Source organism: Schistocerca gregaria, chromosome 7 (genome assembly GCF_023897955.1).
Source record: "Schistocerca gregaria isolate iqSchGreg1 chromosome 7, iqSchGreg1.2, whole genome shotgun sequence".
Lineage (NCBI taxonomy): Eukaryota > Metazoa > Arthropoda > Insecta > Orthoptera > Acrididae > Schistocerca > Schistocerca gregaria.
Genome location: NC_064926.1, coordinates 78,399,382 through 78,418,723, shown reverse-complemented (window position 1 = coordinate 78,418,723; position 19,342 = coordinate 78,399,382). Strand labels below are relative to the sequence as shown.

The following is a 19,342-nucleotide window of genomic DNA, read 5'->3' as shown; positions in this document are numbered from 1 at the left end:
TCTGGAGTTGAAAAATCGTTTAGTATACAATAAAGAATGTTCTACGATCCACAATAATTCAAAATAGAGTATGAAACTGAGGAATACTTGCTGTGGAATCGACTTTGGCTCGTAAATTAAACTTAAATGAAAAAACTGACACAACTGCCACAAAAAAAGTCCGGAGCCCTTTTAAGGAGTTAGTGATCTCTTATGTATAAAATTAATTGCAATAGGACGTTATACTCCGGGGGCCAGCTGCCATTATTTGTTCATTGTTTAAAGAAAACGGAGACTTTTCGCTATAGTTCATTTCGTATTGCCAAAAAAAGTGACCGTCAGTTTGCATATTAGCGGCGGACGTAAGCCGTGGCGCAGGCGTGATAATAATGAAGATAAAAAAAGGCAAATTAAAGAGAGCTGAGACTTTGTCGATATGTTCGTTACGAAGCAGTTGCTGCTGTTATTATGCATTACACATCAGCTTCAGGCGTAAACTTGCCAAAAATATGCTGAGTACAGTGATACAAAAAAGGCTGAAATTTGGCTAAATAATAGTTCTAACTTCAACAGTTGGGAACCACTGATCTAGAGGAAACGTCTTACCACACGCAGCCATGTAAAACAGCGAGAGAACAGTGGTCGTAAAATAGAGCCTAACCCACAACGACAAGGGACGAATGTCACGCCATGTCCATGACGAATGGTTTCAAACCAGAGGGGAATTGCTGCTGTCGCGGAAGGCAGGTCCATTTTCAGCCAGTTTCCGCGCGAACTTTGCGAAGGGATGTGCATGGAATGTACATATGAACTTGGGTACCTCGGAGAAGACCGTTCGTTGCCCGCTGCGGCACATAAATCTGCACGTCGTCAGTACTCCAAACAATACAGAAACTGGACAGTAAATGACTGGAGGCTTGTGGTGTGGTGTGACCGGTCGCGTCTTTGTCTCATTCAAATGATGCAAGCCGTGGGATGCACAAAGGGCACAGTAACGTGTTCTACAGGGTCTACAGGGATGGCTGTTATGGCCGGAGCAACTGGTTTTCGGTTATATCAGTTTTCTTCCACGCCAGTTTAACCCGGCTGTTAAAACCGCTCGAAACAACTGATTTCTGAAATAACCGATTTTCCGTTTTTGTTGCTATTATTCCTGTAATAAACGTAGAAATGTATCAAAGATTGAAAAAAATTTGACTCCCCCAGTTTGGAGATAGCTAGAGTCAAAACATTAAATTAAACAGGCAAAAACAAAAGCGTTTGCTGCTTTTTTGGAAACAGTGATAAATGGCTGAATTCTACAAAAAAAAAAAAAAAACGCCAGCATTCTCCCGTTGTTCTAATATTCTAAAACTCTGCACAAAAATCATGTTGAAATCGGGAATTATACCACTATTTGGGCATCACGAATATTCAGTGCTAATGGCTGAAAACTGAGATTGAAAAACACTGTCCGTGTGTATTTGTCAGTTTTCATGGGCTACAAGCAGATAAAGGCGTGTTTATAGACACAGCCAGCAGAGCAGCTATTGTCATTTTTTATTGTTTGCCATGAATGAATTGTTAAGTTTTTAATTTATTACTGTTGCCAAATTTCCTTCCTCCTTTATTATTTCGAAGAAATGACAGATATCCCTTTAATCTTTTAAGCGAAATGAAGCGCTGTATTTCGCTGCTATATTTCCAGACAAGGGTCGGTGCCAGTCTGCAATACAATAGACGTCTGGAGATGGCAGCGAGAACCTTCGCTATAGACCAGATAGAGGCAGGTCTTTTCCACTGCAGGTACACTCGTGCCTTAACCCATGACCAACAGGGACATTATTGTCTCAACAATGCAGTACCAATTCTTATCCCATGTGTTTTCATAACGATGCCGACAGAAATGAGTAGCAAACAGTACTGATTGCCATTTTATAATAACACAATATTTTCAAACCAATACAAGTTTTACGAATAAAAATTACGCCTTTATTTCTAAAAATTGATGTTTCGCACATTAGTGAAAAATTAAAAAAAACGCTTGTTATAACGGAGACCAAACAAATACTGAAAAATACCGGATATTCATAACTAGAATATCGGTATCGGATTTAAGGGGTCGATTTTTCCCACCCCTAGGTTGTAGCTCAAACCGGAGGTGGTTCAGTGATGTTTTGGGACGTTTCTTCCTACCCTGACGTGGACCCAGTCATGCAATGTACATTGAACGTCAACCACGATGTTCATTTCAACATTCTAGTAGTGGTAATGTCCTATTGTAAATGTCTTTTCTGTAATATAGGCAGGATTGTGGAGAGCATTCAACACTGGTTTCAGAGAACTCGACGATCAGACTATGTGAACGAACATAACTTTAAAATTCGTTCCACGGCTATCAATAGATCACTTACATCTGAGGTAGCCCGCCCGGTTGTCTGTGCTGTCTAACGCACGGCTTTCCGGGCGGGAAGGAGCGCCTGGTCCCCGGCACGAATCCGCCCGGCGGATTTGTGTCGAGGTCCGGTGGACCGGCCAGTCTGTGGATGGTTTTTAGGCGGTTTTCCATCTGCCTCGGCGAATGCGGGCTGGTTCCCCTTATTCCGCCTCATTTACACTATGTCGGCGATTGCTGCGCGAACACGTTCTCCACATACGTGTACATCACCATTACTCTGCCACGCAAACATAGGGGTTACACTCTTCTGGTGTGAGACGTTCCCTGGGGGGTCCACCGGGGGCCGAACCGCACAATAACCCTGGGTTCGGTGTGGGGCGGCGGAGGGGTGAAGTGGACTGCGGTAGTCGTCGTGGGGTTGTGGACCACTGCGGCTGCGGCGGGGACGGAGCCTCTCCGTCGTTTCTACGTCCCCGGTTAACACACAATACAATACAATACATCTGAGGTACGGACAGGATTTCCCCATTACGTACAAAGCTGTGGTGCTATTCTAATGTCGTGGAGCCTCGGCAGTACTGACGATTTCAGAACGTGAAAAATGGACTGAGGGTGTGAGTTGCTTGCGTTAGGGAGGGCATTGGACTAGACAAGTGCGTGTAGCTGTAACAGCCGCAATGCTACGTTGGTGTAATTAGTAGCGTGTCTGCCTAGTAAACGCGAGGTCCAGGCTCAAGTCCATGGCATGATACAAATTTTAAATCATTGCTTCAACTTCTATCCCCATCGGAGGTAACCTTCAGACTCACATGCAGTCAGGAAAATGTAGTTCCATCAGTTCTATAGATCACCTACACCTGAGGTATAGGCAAGATTTACCCAGCCATGATCTTTACCAGTTTTCATATTTGTTTCGAAAATTTCTAGTTGTGAAATTAGATTCTGGGGCCTATCTTTTTGTGTTTGCATGTAACTGAAAGAAAAAAAAATTGTTGGGGACTGTTTAATTGGGCCGTATCTGCTACCTAGGCCATTAAATGGCAGGCACTATTACAGTTTTCTCGCCAGAGCATTGTCAGAATTGCTGGAAGACGTCCCGCTTGATACAAGACAACGCATGTGGTTCCAACATGACGGGACGCCATCACATTTCAGTCGTCGTGTGCGTCGACCGACGGTTCCCAGGCACGTGGATTGGCAGAGGTGGTCCTGTACCACCGCCTGCTCCATCAAAAAAAATGGCTCTGAGCACTATGGGACTTAACTTCTGTGGTCATCAGTTGCCTAGATCTTAGAACTACTAAAACCTAACTAACCTAAGGACATCACACACATCCATGCCCGAGGCAGGATTCGAACTTGCGACCGCAGCAGTCGCGCGGTTCCGGACTAAAGCGCCTAGAACCGCTAGCCCACCGCGGCCGTCTCCTGCTCGATCCCCTCTGGACTTTTTTGTGTGGGGAGAGATGCACAACCCTGTTTACGCAACCCATGTTGCATCAGAAGTGGATCTGGTTGCCCGGATAGTAGCAGCAGCAGGAACAGTTCAGGATACTCCTGGAGTTTTTGCCTGTGTCAGACACAACATGATCCGACGATATAGCCTTTGTTTAAGTGTCAATGGAGGCATTATTGAAAATCTACTGTAATTGAAATTGGGTTGTGTTAATGTGTTGTCTCTTTGTCATAAGAAAATGGAAAAGTGTTTGTTGGTTTAATTAATTTGCCGCCAGAAAAAACTTCCTCTACCGGTTTAAATACTCCTCATAGTAAAAAATGACATTAGGGAAAAATATTTGTTTTAATGTCCCCTACAACCTTCCAGAGTTTGTCGTTTTAAATACTTTTCACCCTGTAGATTGCAACACCTACCAAGAAACATCATATGTTCGTAGGAACAACACACACCCCTACCATTTTATATTTAAGTGTATCGCGTAGCGTATATGTTGACAGAAAGACTCATTATTGGCCAACTACGCCTTTATGGTAAATCACTGAAACATTTACAGCCGTACAATATCTGAGAGTATACACATGTTGCGGCATCAATTGGAATGACCACATAAAACTAGTCGAAAAGGAAGCAGATGCCTGGCTGACACTCATTGGAAGAATACTGGACCCATGCTATTCACCCACAACGGAACAGGTTAAAAAAATCTTGTTTGACCTGCTCTTCATAGAGGTCGAGTCTTTAGTATTGCTCCTAACTCTGGCAGTCGTGTACTGAATAGTACGAGTGAGAACGTCACGGGGAACTTGCTTAAAATATAATCGTTATTGCCAGTGGGTAGATCTGCATATCGAGTGGCACTATGCTGTGAAATTTGTATTTGCTCACCACCGTTTGCACACAACGTAAAGAATTTGAAATTCATATCCCTTGAACGACAAGTCATTTGAGATGGAACACGTGTGCCGACTGGTGGGATAGGTAAGCGGACGTGGATTTCTAAAGGAAACATCACTGCATTTGGTTTAAGTGGTTCAGAGAAACCTCCATTTCGGTCGTAACTGCACTGTAAAATGTCACAGAAAATTTTTAACTGTGTTGTTTTCATATTTCCCAATAACTGAAAAGTAAGAAACTTCGATAACAATAGATTAATGCGTATTTGCGTTATATTGAAGTTACTAGAACGATGGCAACAGCTCAGGTGCGAAAAGTCACATTACATGTAAGATGGTATAACGTAGTAAGTGGAATGGCAAGTAATGCCTTTAAGAGCGAAGAGATCAAGATAAATAAATAAAAGTGGTTACTAGCAGCAGTGAGTACTTTTTTATGCTAAGAGCGAAACCATTATTTTCACAGACACAAGCATTTGTTAACAGTTTCGCAAAGTTTTTCGGAGGACAGCACTTTCGGCTCTGAGTGCTAGTTTTATTTACAATCACTACAATTGCAGTTTAGATTGTGGGGTCACTTTCAAGCCGAAACGGCGTATATGAATGTACGCGTTATTATGAACTATACATGTTCAGTAAATTAAATGTGGGTCATAGTGGCACGTAATATAAAGCACATGTCAAAAACTTTAAGCAACCCCTTTCATTTATAAACTTTTCTCACCGCAGCAAACATAATTAGCCTCCTGCAGCTGCACGCAAAAGAGAAAATATACTAACAATATAGTGGCCTTCTGTACATGAGAGATCGTCGCATGAAGCTAATGACAAAACAGTTGCAAAGGAACGTATTGCGTGGGTTAAGCCTTTGACTATTTTTTCTTCCCAAAGCTTATGTCGAGAAAGTGCTTTGTGTATAGGTGTGTCATTAGAAGGTGAGTTGAAATATTGTTTGTGCGTTATGCCAACGCTACGAAATTAGTGCATGGTTGTAAATTTAAAGGAGATATTCCGCCTGGCTGCTTTTCAAATTAAGCGGCTGCTGTTTGCGACAGCATCGAACGTTAGAGTGTGCTGCCACATAGCGGCCACAGCAGCGCTGCGCCTGGGAAGTGGCCGACGGCGGAACTACTGAATGCGAGGGTAGACGAGCTAGCTGGTTGCCACCGTTTACAATTCAGAGGTTGCAGCGTAAAGCGTAAACGCATGGCAACTGGCGAATAGCATAGGCGTGCAATCCTCTCTCACATTTGTTACAGTTAATGTGCGTACTTGATCTCTCTGAAGAAAACAAGAACTGTGCGGTTACTTCGCTTTATCGATCGTGCTGTTGCTGGCGCTGCTCCCACGCGTCAATTGTTTCGCGTTGTAGTAGCGTCCCGCGGAGCGGCGCCCGTATCGCGTGCCCCCACTGCTTAAGTCTGTCGTTATTCATTGTACAACTGTCGTTAGATAAAAGTGTACGATGTAGCGCCGAGCTAGTTCGAAGGAGGCCCGAACGAGGGGTGAGATGTGAGCGTGCGATCCTGCGTGACTTCCGATGCGAATCACAGTTTCACGACGTCGCGTAGTGCATCCATGTGTGAGCCGGTCATTCGAGTGACACGCAGCGCCACGTGTGGCGCGCGGCCACCCGCGTAACTAACGGGCCCTACGCGAGCGCCGTTTGCAGTCAGTGTGTGATAAGTGCCCGCGTATGGCGATCCGCCGTTACTCGTGTGCGTAGCGAGAGCGGAGCGGCCGACAGACATGTAGTGGCCCAGGGAGTGCCACCTCCCTGAGCTCTGCCGTGTGCGTGAGTGTGAGAGCCGAGCGCGCGAACGGTTCACACGCGTGTGTGTGGTGTTTTTGGTTTCCTTCATCAGTTGTCGAGTGTCTATACTAGTCGTATTGTGCCGTATCGATTCCGGCGGACCAGATGGATCTGGACGACGCCGTGGAGCTGGAAGTGTTCGAGGCTGCGCCGCCCCCGGCCCAGGTGTCGGAGCGCCGCGCGTCGTCCGCCCCCGCGGCCGTGGGGGCGGCGGCGGCGGTGACGACGGTGATCACGGGGGCGGGGGCGGCCGCCGCCGCGCCGACGGCAACGACGACTGACACAGACGATACGGACGACCAGGAGGATCACGAAGGCGGCCGCAGGCGGCGCCGACGGAGGCGGCGGAGGCGGAAAGGCTGCGGCGGACGGCGCAGCCGGAGGCGGAGCGGGGGCGGCTCCGAGACGTCGGAGGCGGCGGAGGCGGAGGCGCGGCAGCGGGAGCGCGGCCTCCGCGAGAGCCTGCTCACCGTGCTGGGCAAACTGGTGTGGCGCGGGGGCAGGCACCGCCGCAGCACGCCCCCGGAGTACCTGCGAGGTTTCGTCCCCGTCGGTGAGTCCCTCCTCCGTCACCTGTTCTACTGCTGCCATCGCGTACGAGGCTGCGAACCTCCCAGACAGACCAGAACTGTGTACCGGACCCAGACGCGATCGTACATTGGCTACGCTCTTACCGACATATTTTCGCCAAGACGCACGTCAGCCAGTACCTCTCCCTTTACGCTCCTAAACTCACTTTTCTTTGGGCAAGACGGTATGATTCCACAGCTCCCTCAGATTAACAGTAGAGACTTATACCCACCTACGTGTACATCCGTACAACAGCTGTGAAGTGCATGACAGTACTTCCCACAGTTATTAGGGCTTCTTCCCGTTCCATTCACGAGCGGAGCGCGGGAAGAATGGTTGCTTAAACGCCTCTGTGCGAGCTTGTTATCTAATTAGCCTAATACAATCCTCACGGTCACTACGCGAGCGATACGTAGGGGGTCGTAGTATATTCCTAGATTCATCTCTTATAGCTGTTTCTTGTTGAAAGGTATTAGAATACTTTGCATCTGGCTTCAGTGTTGCCCGGCTCCGTACGTATCCGCTGTTCTATACCGCACACTTCAGAGATATTCTAGGACCGGTCACGCGAGTGTTTTGCAAGCTACCTCCTTTTATGGTCGATTGCGTTTCCGTAGTCTTCTACTAGTTAACCGAAGTCTGCCACTTGCTTTACATACGACTGAACCTATGTAATCGTTCCATGTCATATCCGTACAAACTGTTACACCAAAGTTGACCTATTCCAATTGTGACCCATTGATATTATAGTCCTGTGGTACCATGTTTTTCGTTTTGTGAAGTACGAAATTTTACTTTTCTGAACATTTAAAGCAAGTGGCTAATTTTTACACCACTTTGATATATCAACATCTAACTGAATAATTATACAGCTTTTTTTCAGATTTCACTATAGATAACTGCACCACCTGTGAAAAATCTGTGGTTACTATTAGTATGATCTGCAAGGTCAGCAACGCACATCTTGAACGACAAGGGTCCTAACATTACTCCCTGGGGCGCACCTCAAGTTACTTCTACATTTCTCGATGATTCTCGCTTCTGCTTTAAGATTATTTTGATTTGTGCTTGTTAACCACATTTGGAAAAAAATTAATCATGGCTAAAGTATTGAAACTAGGCTTACGTCTTTTCGTTCAAACAAAGTTTTTTATGTTTCTTGTAAGAGAGTGATACGTGAAAGCCTATCGCAGGCAGACACATTTTTCATTTACTTGTAATTTTATATTTTTACTTCGGTTAGGACTCTGATTAGCCAGCTTGTTCCTTGCAGTCACATCCATTACATGTTATCATCGTCATTCAGTGATCGCCATCCCCCAAGACCACCCGCTTTCTTATAATTTATCTATTTGTCGGCTTAGAAGCTATTTATCCCTCCTGAATGTCCGATATGTGATACTGACACGAGAGTGTTTGCAATTTTTAATTTTTTTTTAGTTTTACAAATGAAATAGATACATTTAAAAAGTGAATAACAATAATGATGATGGGACAGTGTCAAAAACAAATGACAGGATGTCACTTTAAAGGACCAAATAAAATTCCCTTTTCCCTCTCTGCTGAAATAAGTTTCAGTTATGCGTCTACGTTTTAAATGTAACAATTTTCTTCATAAAACAAAATATAATTAAAGGAGCGTAAAATTTTCCTTTGTAAAATCTCTGTATTCGTATCACTTGTATCTCTGCAAGTCACTCGTCATTATGTCTGAAGTTGGGACGATGACTTCTCACTCGACTGCCAAAGAAGCCGAAAAAATATTTGTGGTTAAATAGGTAATAGTTGTACAATCATCTGGAAAGTGTCTCTTGATATTGGGTATAGATATTTTTTTTCTGTAATTCTGCCACCTAGTAACGAAACAGACAGATAGTAAGGGCATATTTTAAAAACCACACGTTCCTAAGGTTGACAGAAAACTGCGGGAGACCAGTCTATATACGATTTGTTTCCAGAATGTATCCTTTACTTTGCATCGACATGTGCGCTGTACAGTTGTGCCACAACGTTTCTACACACTGATGGACTGTTTAGTTGGGCTTATTGGCAGACGGAAAAAGGAGGATGAATCGCCAGTCCTGCCTCGATAGCCCAGTTGATGAACAGCAATTCGCACGAACGGCGAGGTCCAGCCATAGTCAGGAAGTTCGACTACTGCTCTCTCTCTCTCTCTCCCTCCCTCCCTCCCCCTCATCCTCTCTCTCACTCACCCACTCATCATGGCTTTGCGACCGCCTAACGTGGTAACCGACTTCTATTACCCCTGCGCCACAACCTACCGCGCGTTGCGTCGTGCATGACGAACTCGTTCTCTCCTCCACCTCCTCGACCATTACTATTGCATTCAAGGTAGTTGTACGGGAAGTTTCAAAGGGAGCAAATCTCAACAAAACCAACGCCTGTTTACATGAATCATCACCGCACTACGTCTTCCGCTAGTATAACCGTTTTCAATAGAAATGTCCGTTTTGAATAGCCTTATCTGCCCCGGTGTCTCATAAACCCGTTAAGCTAAGGCGTATTACTGCCACGTACAGTACTGGCCATTAAAATTGCTACACCACGAAGATGACGTGCTACAAACGCGAAATTTAACCCTAAGTGAGAAGATGCTGTGATATACAAATGATTAGCATTCACACAAGGGTGGCGCCAGTGGCGACACCTACAACGTGCTGACATGAGGAAAGTTTCCAACCGATTTCTCATACACAAACAGCAGTTGAAAGGCGTTGCCTGATGGAACGTTGTGTGATGCCTCGTGCAAGGAGGAGAAATGCGTACCATCACGTTTCCGACTTCGATAATGGCCGGATTGTAGCCTATCGCGATTACGGTTTATCTTATCGCGACATTGCTGTTCGCGTTGGTCGAGATCCAATGACTGTTAGCAGAATATGGAATCGGTGGGTTCAGGACGGTAATACGGAACGCCCTGCTGGATCCCAATGGCCTCGTATCACCAGCACTCGAGATGACAGGCATCTTATCCGCATGGCCGTAACGGATCGTGCAGCCACCTCTCGATCCCTGAGTCAACAGATGGGGACGTTTGCAAGACGACAACCATCTGCACGAACAGTTCGACGACGTTTGCAGCAGCATGGACTATCAGCTCGGAGACCGTGGCTGCGGTTACCCTTGACGCTGCATCACAGACAGGAGCGCCTGCGATGGTGTACTCAACGACGAACCTGGGTGCACGAATGGCAAAACATTTTTTTGTTCGGATGAATCCAGGTTCTGTTTACACCATCATGATTGTCGCATACGTGTCTGGAGACATCGCGGTGAACGCACACTGGAAGCGTGTATTCGTCATCGCCATACTGGCGTATCACCCGGAGTGATGGTATGGTGTGCCATCGGTTACAGGTCTCGGTCACCTCTTATTCGCATTGATGGCACTTTGAACAGTGGACGTTACATTTCAGATATGTTACGACCCGTGGCTCCACCCTACATTCGATCCCTGCGAAACCCTACATTTCACCAGGATAATGCACGACCGCATGTTGCAGGTCCTGTATGGGCCTTTCTGGATACAGAAAATGTTCGACTGCTGCCCTGGCCAGTACATTCTCCAGATCTCTCACCAACTGAAAACGTCTGATCAATGGTGGCCGAGCAACTGGGTCGTCACAATAGGCCAGTCACTACTCTTGATGAACTGTGGTACCGTGTTGAAGCTGCATGGCCATCTGTACCTGTACACGCCATCCAAGCTCTGTCTGACTCAATGCCCAGGCATATCAAGGCCGTTATGAGGTGGTTGTTCTGGGTACTGATTTCTCAGGATCTATGCACCCAAATTGCGTGAAAATGTAATCACATGTCAGTTCTAGTATAATATATTTGTCTAATAAATGCCCGTTTATCATCTGCATTTCTTCTTGGTGTAGCAATTTTAATGGCCATTAGTGTACTATCTTTTTCTGGAGCCATACGGACTCGAATGCAGCGAGATAAGCAACCTGATGATGACATCCCTATCGAAATAGTTTACAGCAGTGTGAAAAATGGTGTTATTATGATTTATAAAAATCATTATTTCATGTCAATTGACATTGGCTGTTGCTCTGATGTAGTAGGGCAAATACACGGAAATGATCATATCTGCTCCAGATGTACCTTGTACCAGTATTAACCACTCCCAGCTCTAATCCATTCACAAATGGGGTGAAGATAAAAAGGCTATACGCTTACGAAAGTTCCATTATCTCCCTTATTGTTAAGATCCGTATGAGAAATGTACTAAGATGGAGGGAGCAGCTCTGTTGCAAGCTCATTATACTTGTTCCCTACACGTTTCCATCAGGTTTCAGTTGAACTTCTCCAAGTTTTACACTTTCATACTGGCTACGTCGATCTGTCACGTTATTGCACGGTGTCTGATAAGTCACTCTCTTTTTGAGCAGTTATAATTTCTTTATCAATTTTCTTAGGACTACTTTTGATAGAAACTGTACTCCTTGACGCGCTGTTTAACATCATTTTAAACTTCCACGTAAGCTTCATCATTCTCTACGCATTTTTTCTAAACAGACTGGTACGTGCGATGCTTCTGTCTGCAACATATTAAGGTAGAACTTTGGCTAATGGTATGCATCAGATATTACGGATTCCAGTTCATCCAAGTTGCGTGGGTTTTTCGGTAAACCTGCTCTTTATCCCACTCCCAGAGAAAAGCAAATCGCAAGGTGTTAAATCAGGGCTGCTGGCAGGACATTCATATCCATTACGTCTGCGAATCCAACGACCTCAGAAATGATCAAGCAACCATTCGCGGACATTATTTGCAAAATGTGCCGGTGCTTCGTTTTGCATGAAGTGGAGCTGCGGGTTGTTCCATTGTGAAGTTACTGGTCATACACGATCTTGCAGCATTGCCAGGAACCTTTCACTATTCATTTTTTTCGCAGAAAGGAAGACCAACAATTTCGGATGACGTGATACAACACCACACTGTCAACTGCCGACGCTCATGTGCTTTTTCAACACATTCGTACGAATTTTCGGCTTCCCAGTAATGGCATTTATACCTGTTTACAAATCCTCCAGTATGGAAAACGCTTCATCAGTCCATGGAACGTTCTCAAAAAGCCTATCATCATTCCAACCTAAGAAAATTTCTGCAAACTCTATTCTTTTGTCACGGTCATCAGAAAGGTTTTCTACACATAACGAGGCTACCACGGCGTCAAAGTGAGATCTTCCTTAAGAATCGTTGCAAGTGAGTAACGTGAAAGACCCTTGATGCAGTGATTTCTTAGGGCACCTCGTGGTTTTCACGAACTCTGTCAACATTCTTTGGTGTTTTGAAGTTGGTGGTCTTCCTGATCTTGCATCGGTGACACTCCCTGTTGTTAGTAATTTGTAATGGCAGTGTTTAACTGTTATTGCATCCAGTGTTTGGATGCCACGTTCAGTCCCCCGCCACCTTTGTACTCGCATCACAGATCCCCTGGCCTTATAACGAGTGTCTATTTTGGCTTATTCTTCAACAGTCAACACAGACACCATTTTCCAACTGAAACAAAAGAAAAAATGATGTTATACACAATCCCAAGGACTGTTGTTTCTATCAAAAGTACTCGTAGTTCTAAGAAAATTGATCCGTGAATAAATAACTAATAAGTGTTTAATATCAGAGAGTGACTTATCAAACGCCCTGTATAGAGCTGCGTCTCTCTGATTTATGCCGACGTCACCTGTTATTACGACTCCAAGCACTGAAGGTGCCCTAGGAGAGGGGCAGTTGCGTCTTTACAAATGCAGAGCACTTCCCCGGCATGCTACCGACAAACCTAAATCATCCTCTAAGCTGACTTCCCACTGATTTCACGAATTCCTTCGATTTCATATTGCTTCGCACTACTATCCAAAAACGTTTAAACGATGTCACAAATTCAGGATATTACTGGGATCCTTTACCTGTTTCTGGACAGTTTCTTCTTTTTATTCCCAACTAGTTTCAGGATTTTGTCCATAAGTAGACAAAATTTTCCTTTCTTTACCATCTTTGAGTTGTGATTCTGGCAAATAATACACCAAATGAAAGAGCAACTCAAACAGTTTTGATTGTGTACCTGTGCGCAATGGGAAGAGCGTGGAATGACAAAGAGTGACTGAAAAACGTGTTGAACAAGTGCGAGTCTTTCACGCTTAGCCCCAAGAAATATCCCCACGGAAAGTTTATGGACCTTTCTTTTTCGCTGAGTCAACTATAACTGATGTTTCTTCTCTTGTTACTTAAAAACCGTCTTGATTGCAAATTTTTTATTCATATGACCAGTTTCGGTTCATTCAGAACCATCTTCAGATCTGTAAAAATAATGATACTAATTTACTATTTCACGGAAGCAAATCTTTTTCATCCTATCTAATCAACATCAAATGTACCAGAGCGTACCTGATATTTCAGTTACAGGAGTAACCCGTCCAAATCCAGCGATTTTCACATGCTACGTCACATAAAATTGGTTGGCAGAGTGCACGTCATTTATATTAATTATAACACTATTACCGACAGGTGGCGTCTGTTACATTTGTTACATTCCATTTGCACATACTGTATTCAGTAGATCTTTTTGTTATTAATTAAAAATACTTAATTAAAATATGTAGATGTCAAGGTTAAAATCTGTACTTGTCAGCATTAATAAAAAACAGTAAAATTATCATTTTTATACGATCTAAAAAACATAGGGCGATGTATATATCTATGGTGATGGTGTGAACTTGTTTTCCTCTACGGTCTGCTTCCATATTTCCCGCCATTTCGGTGTCGTGCCGCGGTCCGCTGAGTCGTCTGATGTCCATCGCCGCGGGCAAGATCGTATAAAAATGATAATTTTACTGTTTTTATTAATGCTGACAAGTACAGATTTTAACCTTGACATTTACATATTTTAATTAAGTATTTTTAATTAATAAAAAAGATCTACCGAATACAGTATGTGCAAATGGAATGTAACAAATGTACCAGACGCCACCTGTCGGTAATAGTGTTATAATTAATATAAATGACGTGCACTCTGTCAACCAATTTTATGTGACGTAGCATGTGAAAATCGCTGGATTTGGACGGGTTACTCCTGTAACTGAAATATCAGGTACGCTCTGGTACATTTGATGTTGATTAGATAGGATGAAAAAGATTTGTTTCCGTGAAATAGTAAATTAGTATTATTATTTTTACAGATCTGGAGATGGTTCTGAATGAACCGAAACCGGTCATATGAATAAAAAATTTGCAATCAAGATTGCTGTTATCCCATAAGACATTATGTCTGTTTTTGCGAAGTTTCTTATCTTGATGTGCTACAGCTATGGCCCGTGCCTCAATGGGAAGAAGCTGAGCAACACATCTTTTTTTGGGAGCAAGATGGTGTGCCGCCACACTGACGTAGCTCAGTAGGCGACTGGTGTATTGGGCGCAAGGGGCGGGCTGATACAGCATTTTATGCATGACCTCGACGTTCACACACGATCTGACGCGATCACGTGTATGTGGCTCCGGTACCAGCTGATCTATCCGACAGTGTTACCGCAACAGTTACTCCTGACACATTGAGTTGCTAAATTGAGTGTGTCGAAATGTCTGGTGTTCCTAATTTTGCTTTGTGGTGCTGAAACGTGGACAGTAAGTGAAGGCGACCGCAAAAGAATAGATGCTTTTGAGATGCGGACATGCAGGCGGTTGCTGAGAATATTATGGACGGCCAAACAACCAGCAAATCATCATTCAAGAACTCACGGTGGAGGTCGTCAGGGATTTGTTTCCCGAGAATCCTGCAGTTCTTTGGTCACATCGTTCGATGACAAGAGTATAACTTGGAAAAGGTCGTCATTCTAGGCACAGTGAAAGGAAAAAAGATTGCAGGAAAGGCCGAGGCGATGGATGAACCAGATAAAGGAGAAGACACACCAAACATGGGGCCAGCTTCTCTGAGATGCAGAAGACCGAGAAAAATGTACTCTTAAAGGAGAGGGTGCGATGGGTCATCAACATTCAGCTATGAAAAATGGAGTATTGATGTTCACGTGGTTTTATATACCATATTTCTTTCCAGCCTGATTACTAACAAATAACACAAGAAATTGTGGCGTCACCAGGACCGTCTAGAGAATTTGTGTCGTTTAGTCAAGAAATAAATTTAGAAGAATTGCGGGAGAAAACAAATGCGCAGGCAAGGTAAAAATCATGTTCCCTTCATACCGGCTGTATTATAGCCTGGAAATATAATGCTTAAGAACCAGTTCCGCCGAATGAGTTACACTACTTTATTTACGAGACCTAATATTAATTTCAATATGGAGTTGCCAGGGCTTACGAAGGGCTCGGTTGCTGTGGAACTGGGGACCATCTTCAGGACATTGTTAAGTGGGCACAGTAGGTGCTTTTGTTTGCCCCGAGCATTTACGGCCTAAGCAGCTGTGCAGGTCGTTGTCAGAGAAAGTGCTCTTCTACGGACGGGCACGCGAAATTGGGGGGGGGGGGGGGGGCACTAAGTTAAGAGGTCAGACGTCCAGTCTGGCGTGGGCGACGAGTACAGCCGCTGAAAACTGGCGGCAGTAGTTCTCGAAGCAGGGACGCCTGCGCCATAGGACCGACGCAGATACGTCACAATCGACCGCACGTGGCAGTGAGCTCTTCTGCTTCACTTTACACGAGCCGTTGGTGGCATACAGTCGAAATGCTGTGAAGCGGTAAGTTATCTCAATGTTCTGGGGTAAATAGTACCCGTTTACCACTCAGCTTTCGACGTGTGGGTGGTAGCTGTTTTTGGATACAGTGCTTGCAATAAAACCCTCGTGTGCAATCGATGTCGGTAACACACTCGTGTGGAAAGACGCTCGATAAACGTTTCGAACGCTTGGGACGCAAGACATATTTCAGCGCCAATATTCGCACAGAAAGATAAGGAGTGGAAGTGCTGTACAGGTCGTGATCGCCATCTCCGGCGTCCACCGTGTCTCACAGAATGAGGGCTGGTGACGCTGTCGATGGTTATGCGGCCGTCAGATCAGGACACTGGCCTCAGTGGTCCCCATTGACGCTGTTCATGCAGTGTCTGTTGTGTGTCAGCACAGGTTTTCACCTTCCCTCACAGGCGACCATCATAGTAGTATACACGACGCAGATACACGCCAGAGACTACATAAGGAAAGCGACGGGAAATCACCTCCACCTTGGCACCAATACTCCCGTCCGGCGTATTGGATGAAATTGGGCTTTAGGGTCTCAGTAAGTAATGTCGAATGAACCGAAGCAAGAAGTAGTTTTTTGTGATCGCTTTACCTGAGAGTAGCACGTGCACCTTATATGCTCAATTATTCGTTGGATGTATTAGTCCCTGTCTTTCCGTGCAGCTTTGACAATTTGGAGTACCCTTTAGTATTAGTAGGACACGGGTTCTACCATCTTGTCCCGTCTTCTTGTCACAAATTCTGCGGAGAACCTCCTTATTCCTTTTCCTATCAGTCCACCCAATTTTTCAGTAACGCTTTCTAGTATCACATATAAAACCCTTAGACTCTCTTATTTTCCTATTTTCTTACAGCCCATGATTCACTACTACACAGCCCTGTTCTCCAAACGTGCAGGAATTCTGTCCTCAGTTAAAAACCGATCTTTGAAGCTACCAGACTTCTCTTTGGCAGGAATGCCCCTTTGCCTGTGCTTTTTTGTCCGCTATGCCTTGCCCGCCGTATGTTATTTGGCTTCCAAGGTAGCAAAATTCCATAACTTGGTGTTCCGTTAATCTTATATCTGTAACCCCTTAATAGTTTCGTCATTCATCGGTTTATTCTAGATCCATTTTCTGTACTTAATAGACTGTTCATTCCGTTCAACAGATCATGAAATTTGTCTTCACCTTTTTAGAAAATGGCGATGTCATCAGCGAATCCTTACACTGATATCGTTTAATCCTGGATTTTAATCCGACTTTAGTCCGCCTCCAACAATGAGTAGTCTCCGGCACGGTAGCTGAAGCGTGTTCGATCAGAGAGGCGCTGGCCCTCAGTAAAAGAGTAAAGGAATCAACGATCAGCTTGAACGCACGCCCTGTGACGTCCGCCGAGACCAAACGCAACGAACAGTACCGAACAAAATGAAGGAAAAGAAGTGGTCAGCGCGGCAGTATGCCATGCGCGCTGCCCGGGTTCGATTCCCGGCTGGGTCGGAGATTTTCTGTGCTTTGGGACTGGGTGTTGTGTTGTCCTCATTATAGGCGACCGGTCTACATGACGGGACGCCCTCGCCGCACGACATTTCATTTCATCCCAATCCGACTTTTGAACCTCTCTTTTATTTTCGTCATTGCTTCTTAGATATATATAGATCGAACAGCAGAGGCGGAAGACTACATCCCTGTCTTGCACCCATTTTAATCCGAGCACTTCGTGATTGGTCTTTTATTCTTACTGTTCCCTCTTGGTATATTTTCCATTATTCCCTATAGCTTACTCCTATTTTTTCGCAGTTGATCATTGCCGGACGGTTTTTCTTGGAGATAAATCCTATGAATATGTGTTGATTTTTCGTAAGTCTTGCATCAATTATCAGTCGCAACGTCAGAACTGAATCTGTGGTGTCTACGTTTCCCAACGTCAAATTAGAGGTCCTCAGCTTTCTTCTTCAGTACATAATAAATAATAGCCCATATTAATGATTTTTAGGTTACGTCAGCATGTGTGGAACGGAATGAATGCGGTTTATAAGGAATATAAGGAACAAGGTACTGTTTTAAGCGATTGCCCTCAGAGAGACAAAACACAGAGGAGTAGAAATTCAAATGGCTCTGAGCACTATGTGACTTAACATCTGAGGTCATCAGTCCCCTAGACTTAGAACTACTTAAACCTAAATAACCTAAGGACATCACATAGATCCATGCCCAAGGCAGGGTTCGAACCTGCGAGCGTAGCAGCAGCGCGGTTCCGGACTGCAGCGCATAGAACCGTTCGGACCTCCGACACTTCCGCCGACAGAGGAGTAGAAAACTTTGCACGAACCAACATGACATTTTCGACAAATGATTGAGACGAAGAGAAAGAAAACATAAATAACGGTGTCCGGGTTGGGCATGAGCCCCACTTCTCCGTATCCAGACCACCAACAAGCGTGGTAAAAGGCACGGAGCGACCTTCAAATTGTAGATTTATTTTACGAATATTTTAGTCTGTACTGCCACTTTTAGTCGTAGAAAAAGCGTTCTGCTATTCCTAATGGTGCCAGATACTTGACACTCACATAAAAATAGAATGCAATGTTTCTCCCCTACCTGTACATCTAAGAAGCAATAATAGCCGTTAAAGTAATGTTCAGGAGTTGTATCAAAATTTAGGGTGAAAGCATATCAAAGATAAGACTTGCTGATCCTAATGAAAGTGAAGATGAGTTTCGGAACCTGTTGAACTGAATGAACAGCCTAATGAGCATAGAGTATGAACTGGCAGTGTACGAAAGACAGGCGAAGTAATAAAAAGTAGCAGAAATGAGATTAGCTTTAAGCTAAACAAGAAAATTGGGGACCACGTCGCATATGAAGTGGAGGACTTGTGTTAGCTCGGAAGCACAATATCGCATGATGGACAAAGCAAGGAGGACATAACAAGCAGGCTAGCACAAGTAAACAGAGCTTCCTGGCCAACAGTAGTCCAGTAGTACCAAACGTAAGGCCTCAACCCGAGGAAGAAATTTGGGAGAATGTACGTTATGAGCACAGCATTGTACGGTAGTGAAACATGGGGTGCGGGAAAACCGGAGAAGAAAGGAATCAAAGCGTTTGAGTGAGGTTCCGTGGAAGGATGTCGAAAATTAGGTGGACCGATGAGGAATGACGAGGCGAAGACAGGAGCACATGAAGAACACTGACCAAAATAAGGGAGAGGATTATAAGATATCTCGTAATGCACCAGGAAATAACTTCCACGTTACTACACAGAGAGCCGGCCGATGTGGCCGTGCGCTTCTACGCGCTTCAGTCTGGAACCGCGTGACCGCTACGGTCGCAGGTTCGAATCCAGCCTCGGGCATGGATGTGTGTGATGTCCTTAGGTTAGTTAGGTTTAATTAGTTCCAAGTTCTAGGCGACGGATAACCTCAGCAGTTGAGTCGCATAGTGCTCAGAGCCATTCAACTACACAGAGCTGTAGACAGCAAAACTTTAGGGGAAGACAGATATTGAAATTTATCCAACAAATAATTGAAGACGCTGGGTGTAAGCTCTACTGTGAGA

General features: G+C 44.6%; 1 protein-coding gene across 1 annotated transcript in view; it reads left to right on the top strand.

Moving 5' to 3' along the window:
• The first annotated feature begins 5,822 nt into the window (after positions 1 to 5,822).
• LOC126281290 (phospholipid-transporting ATPase ID) overlaps positions 5,823 to 19,342 on the top strand; it is a 1,237,896-nt gene continuing 1,224,376 nt past the window's right edge. The window contains 1 exon segment of the mRNA XM_049980113.1: positions 5,823 to 7,074. Within this exon segment, the coding sequence (XP_049836070.1) occupies positions 6,627 to 7,074 (448 nt within the window). The 5' untranslated portion in view covers positions 5,823 to 6,626.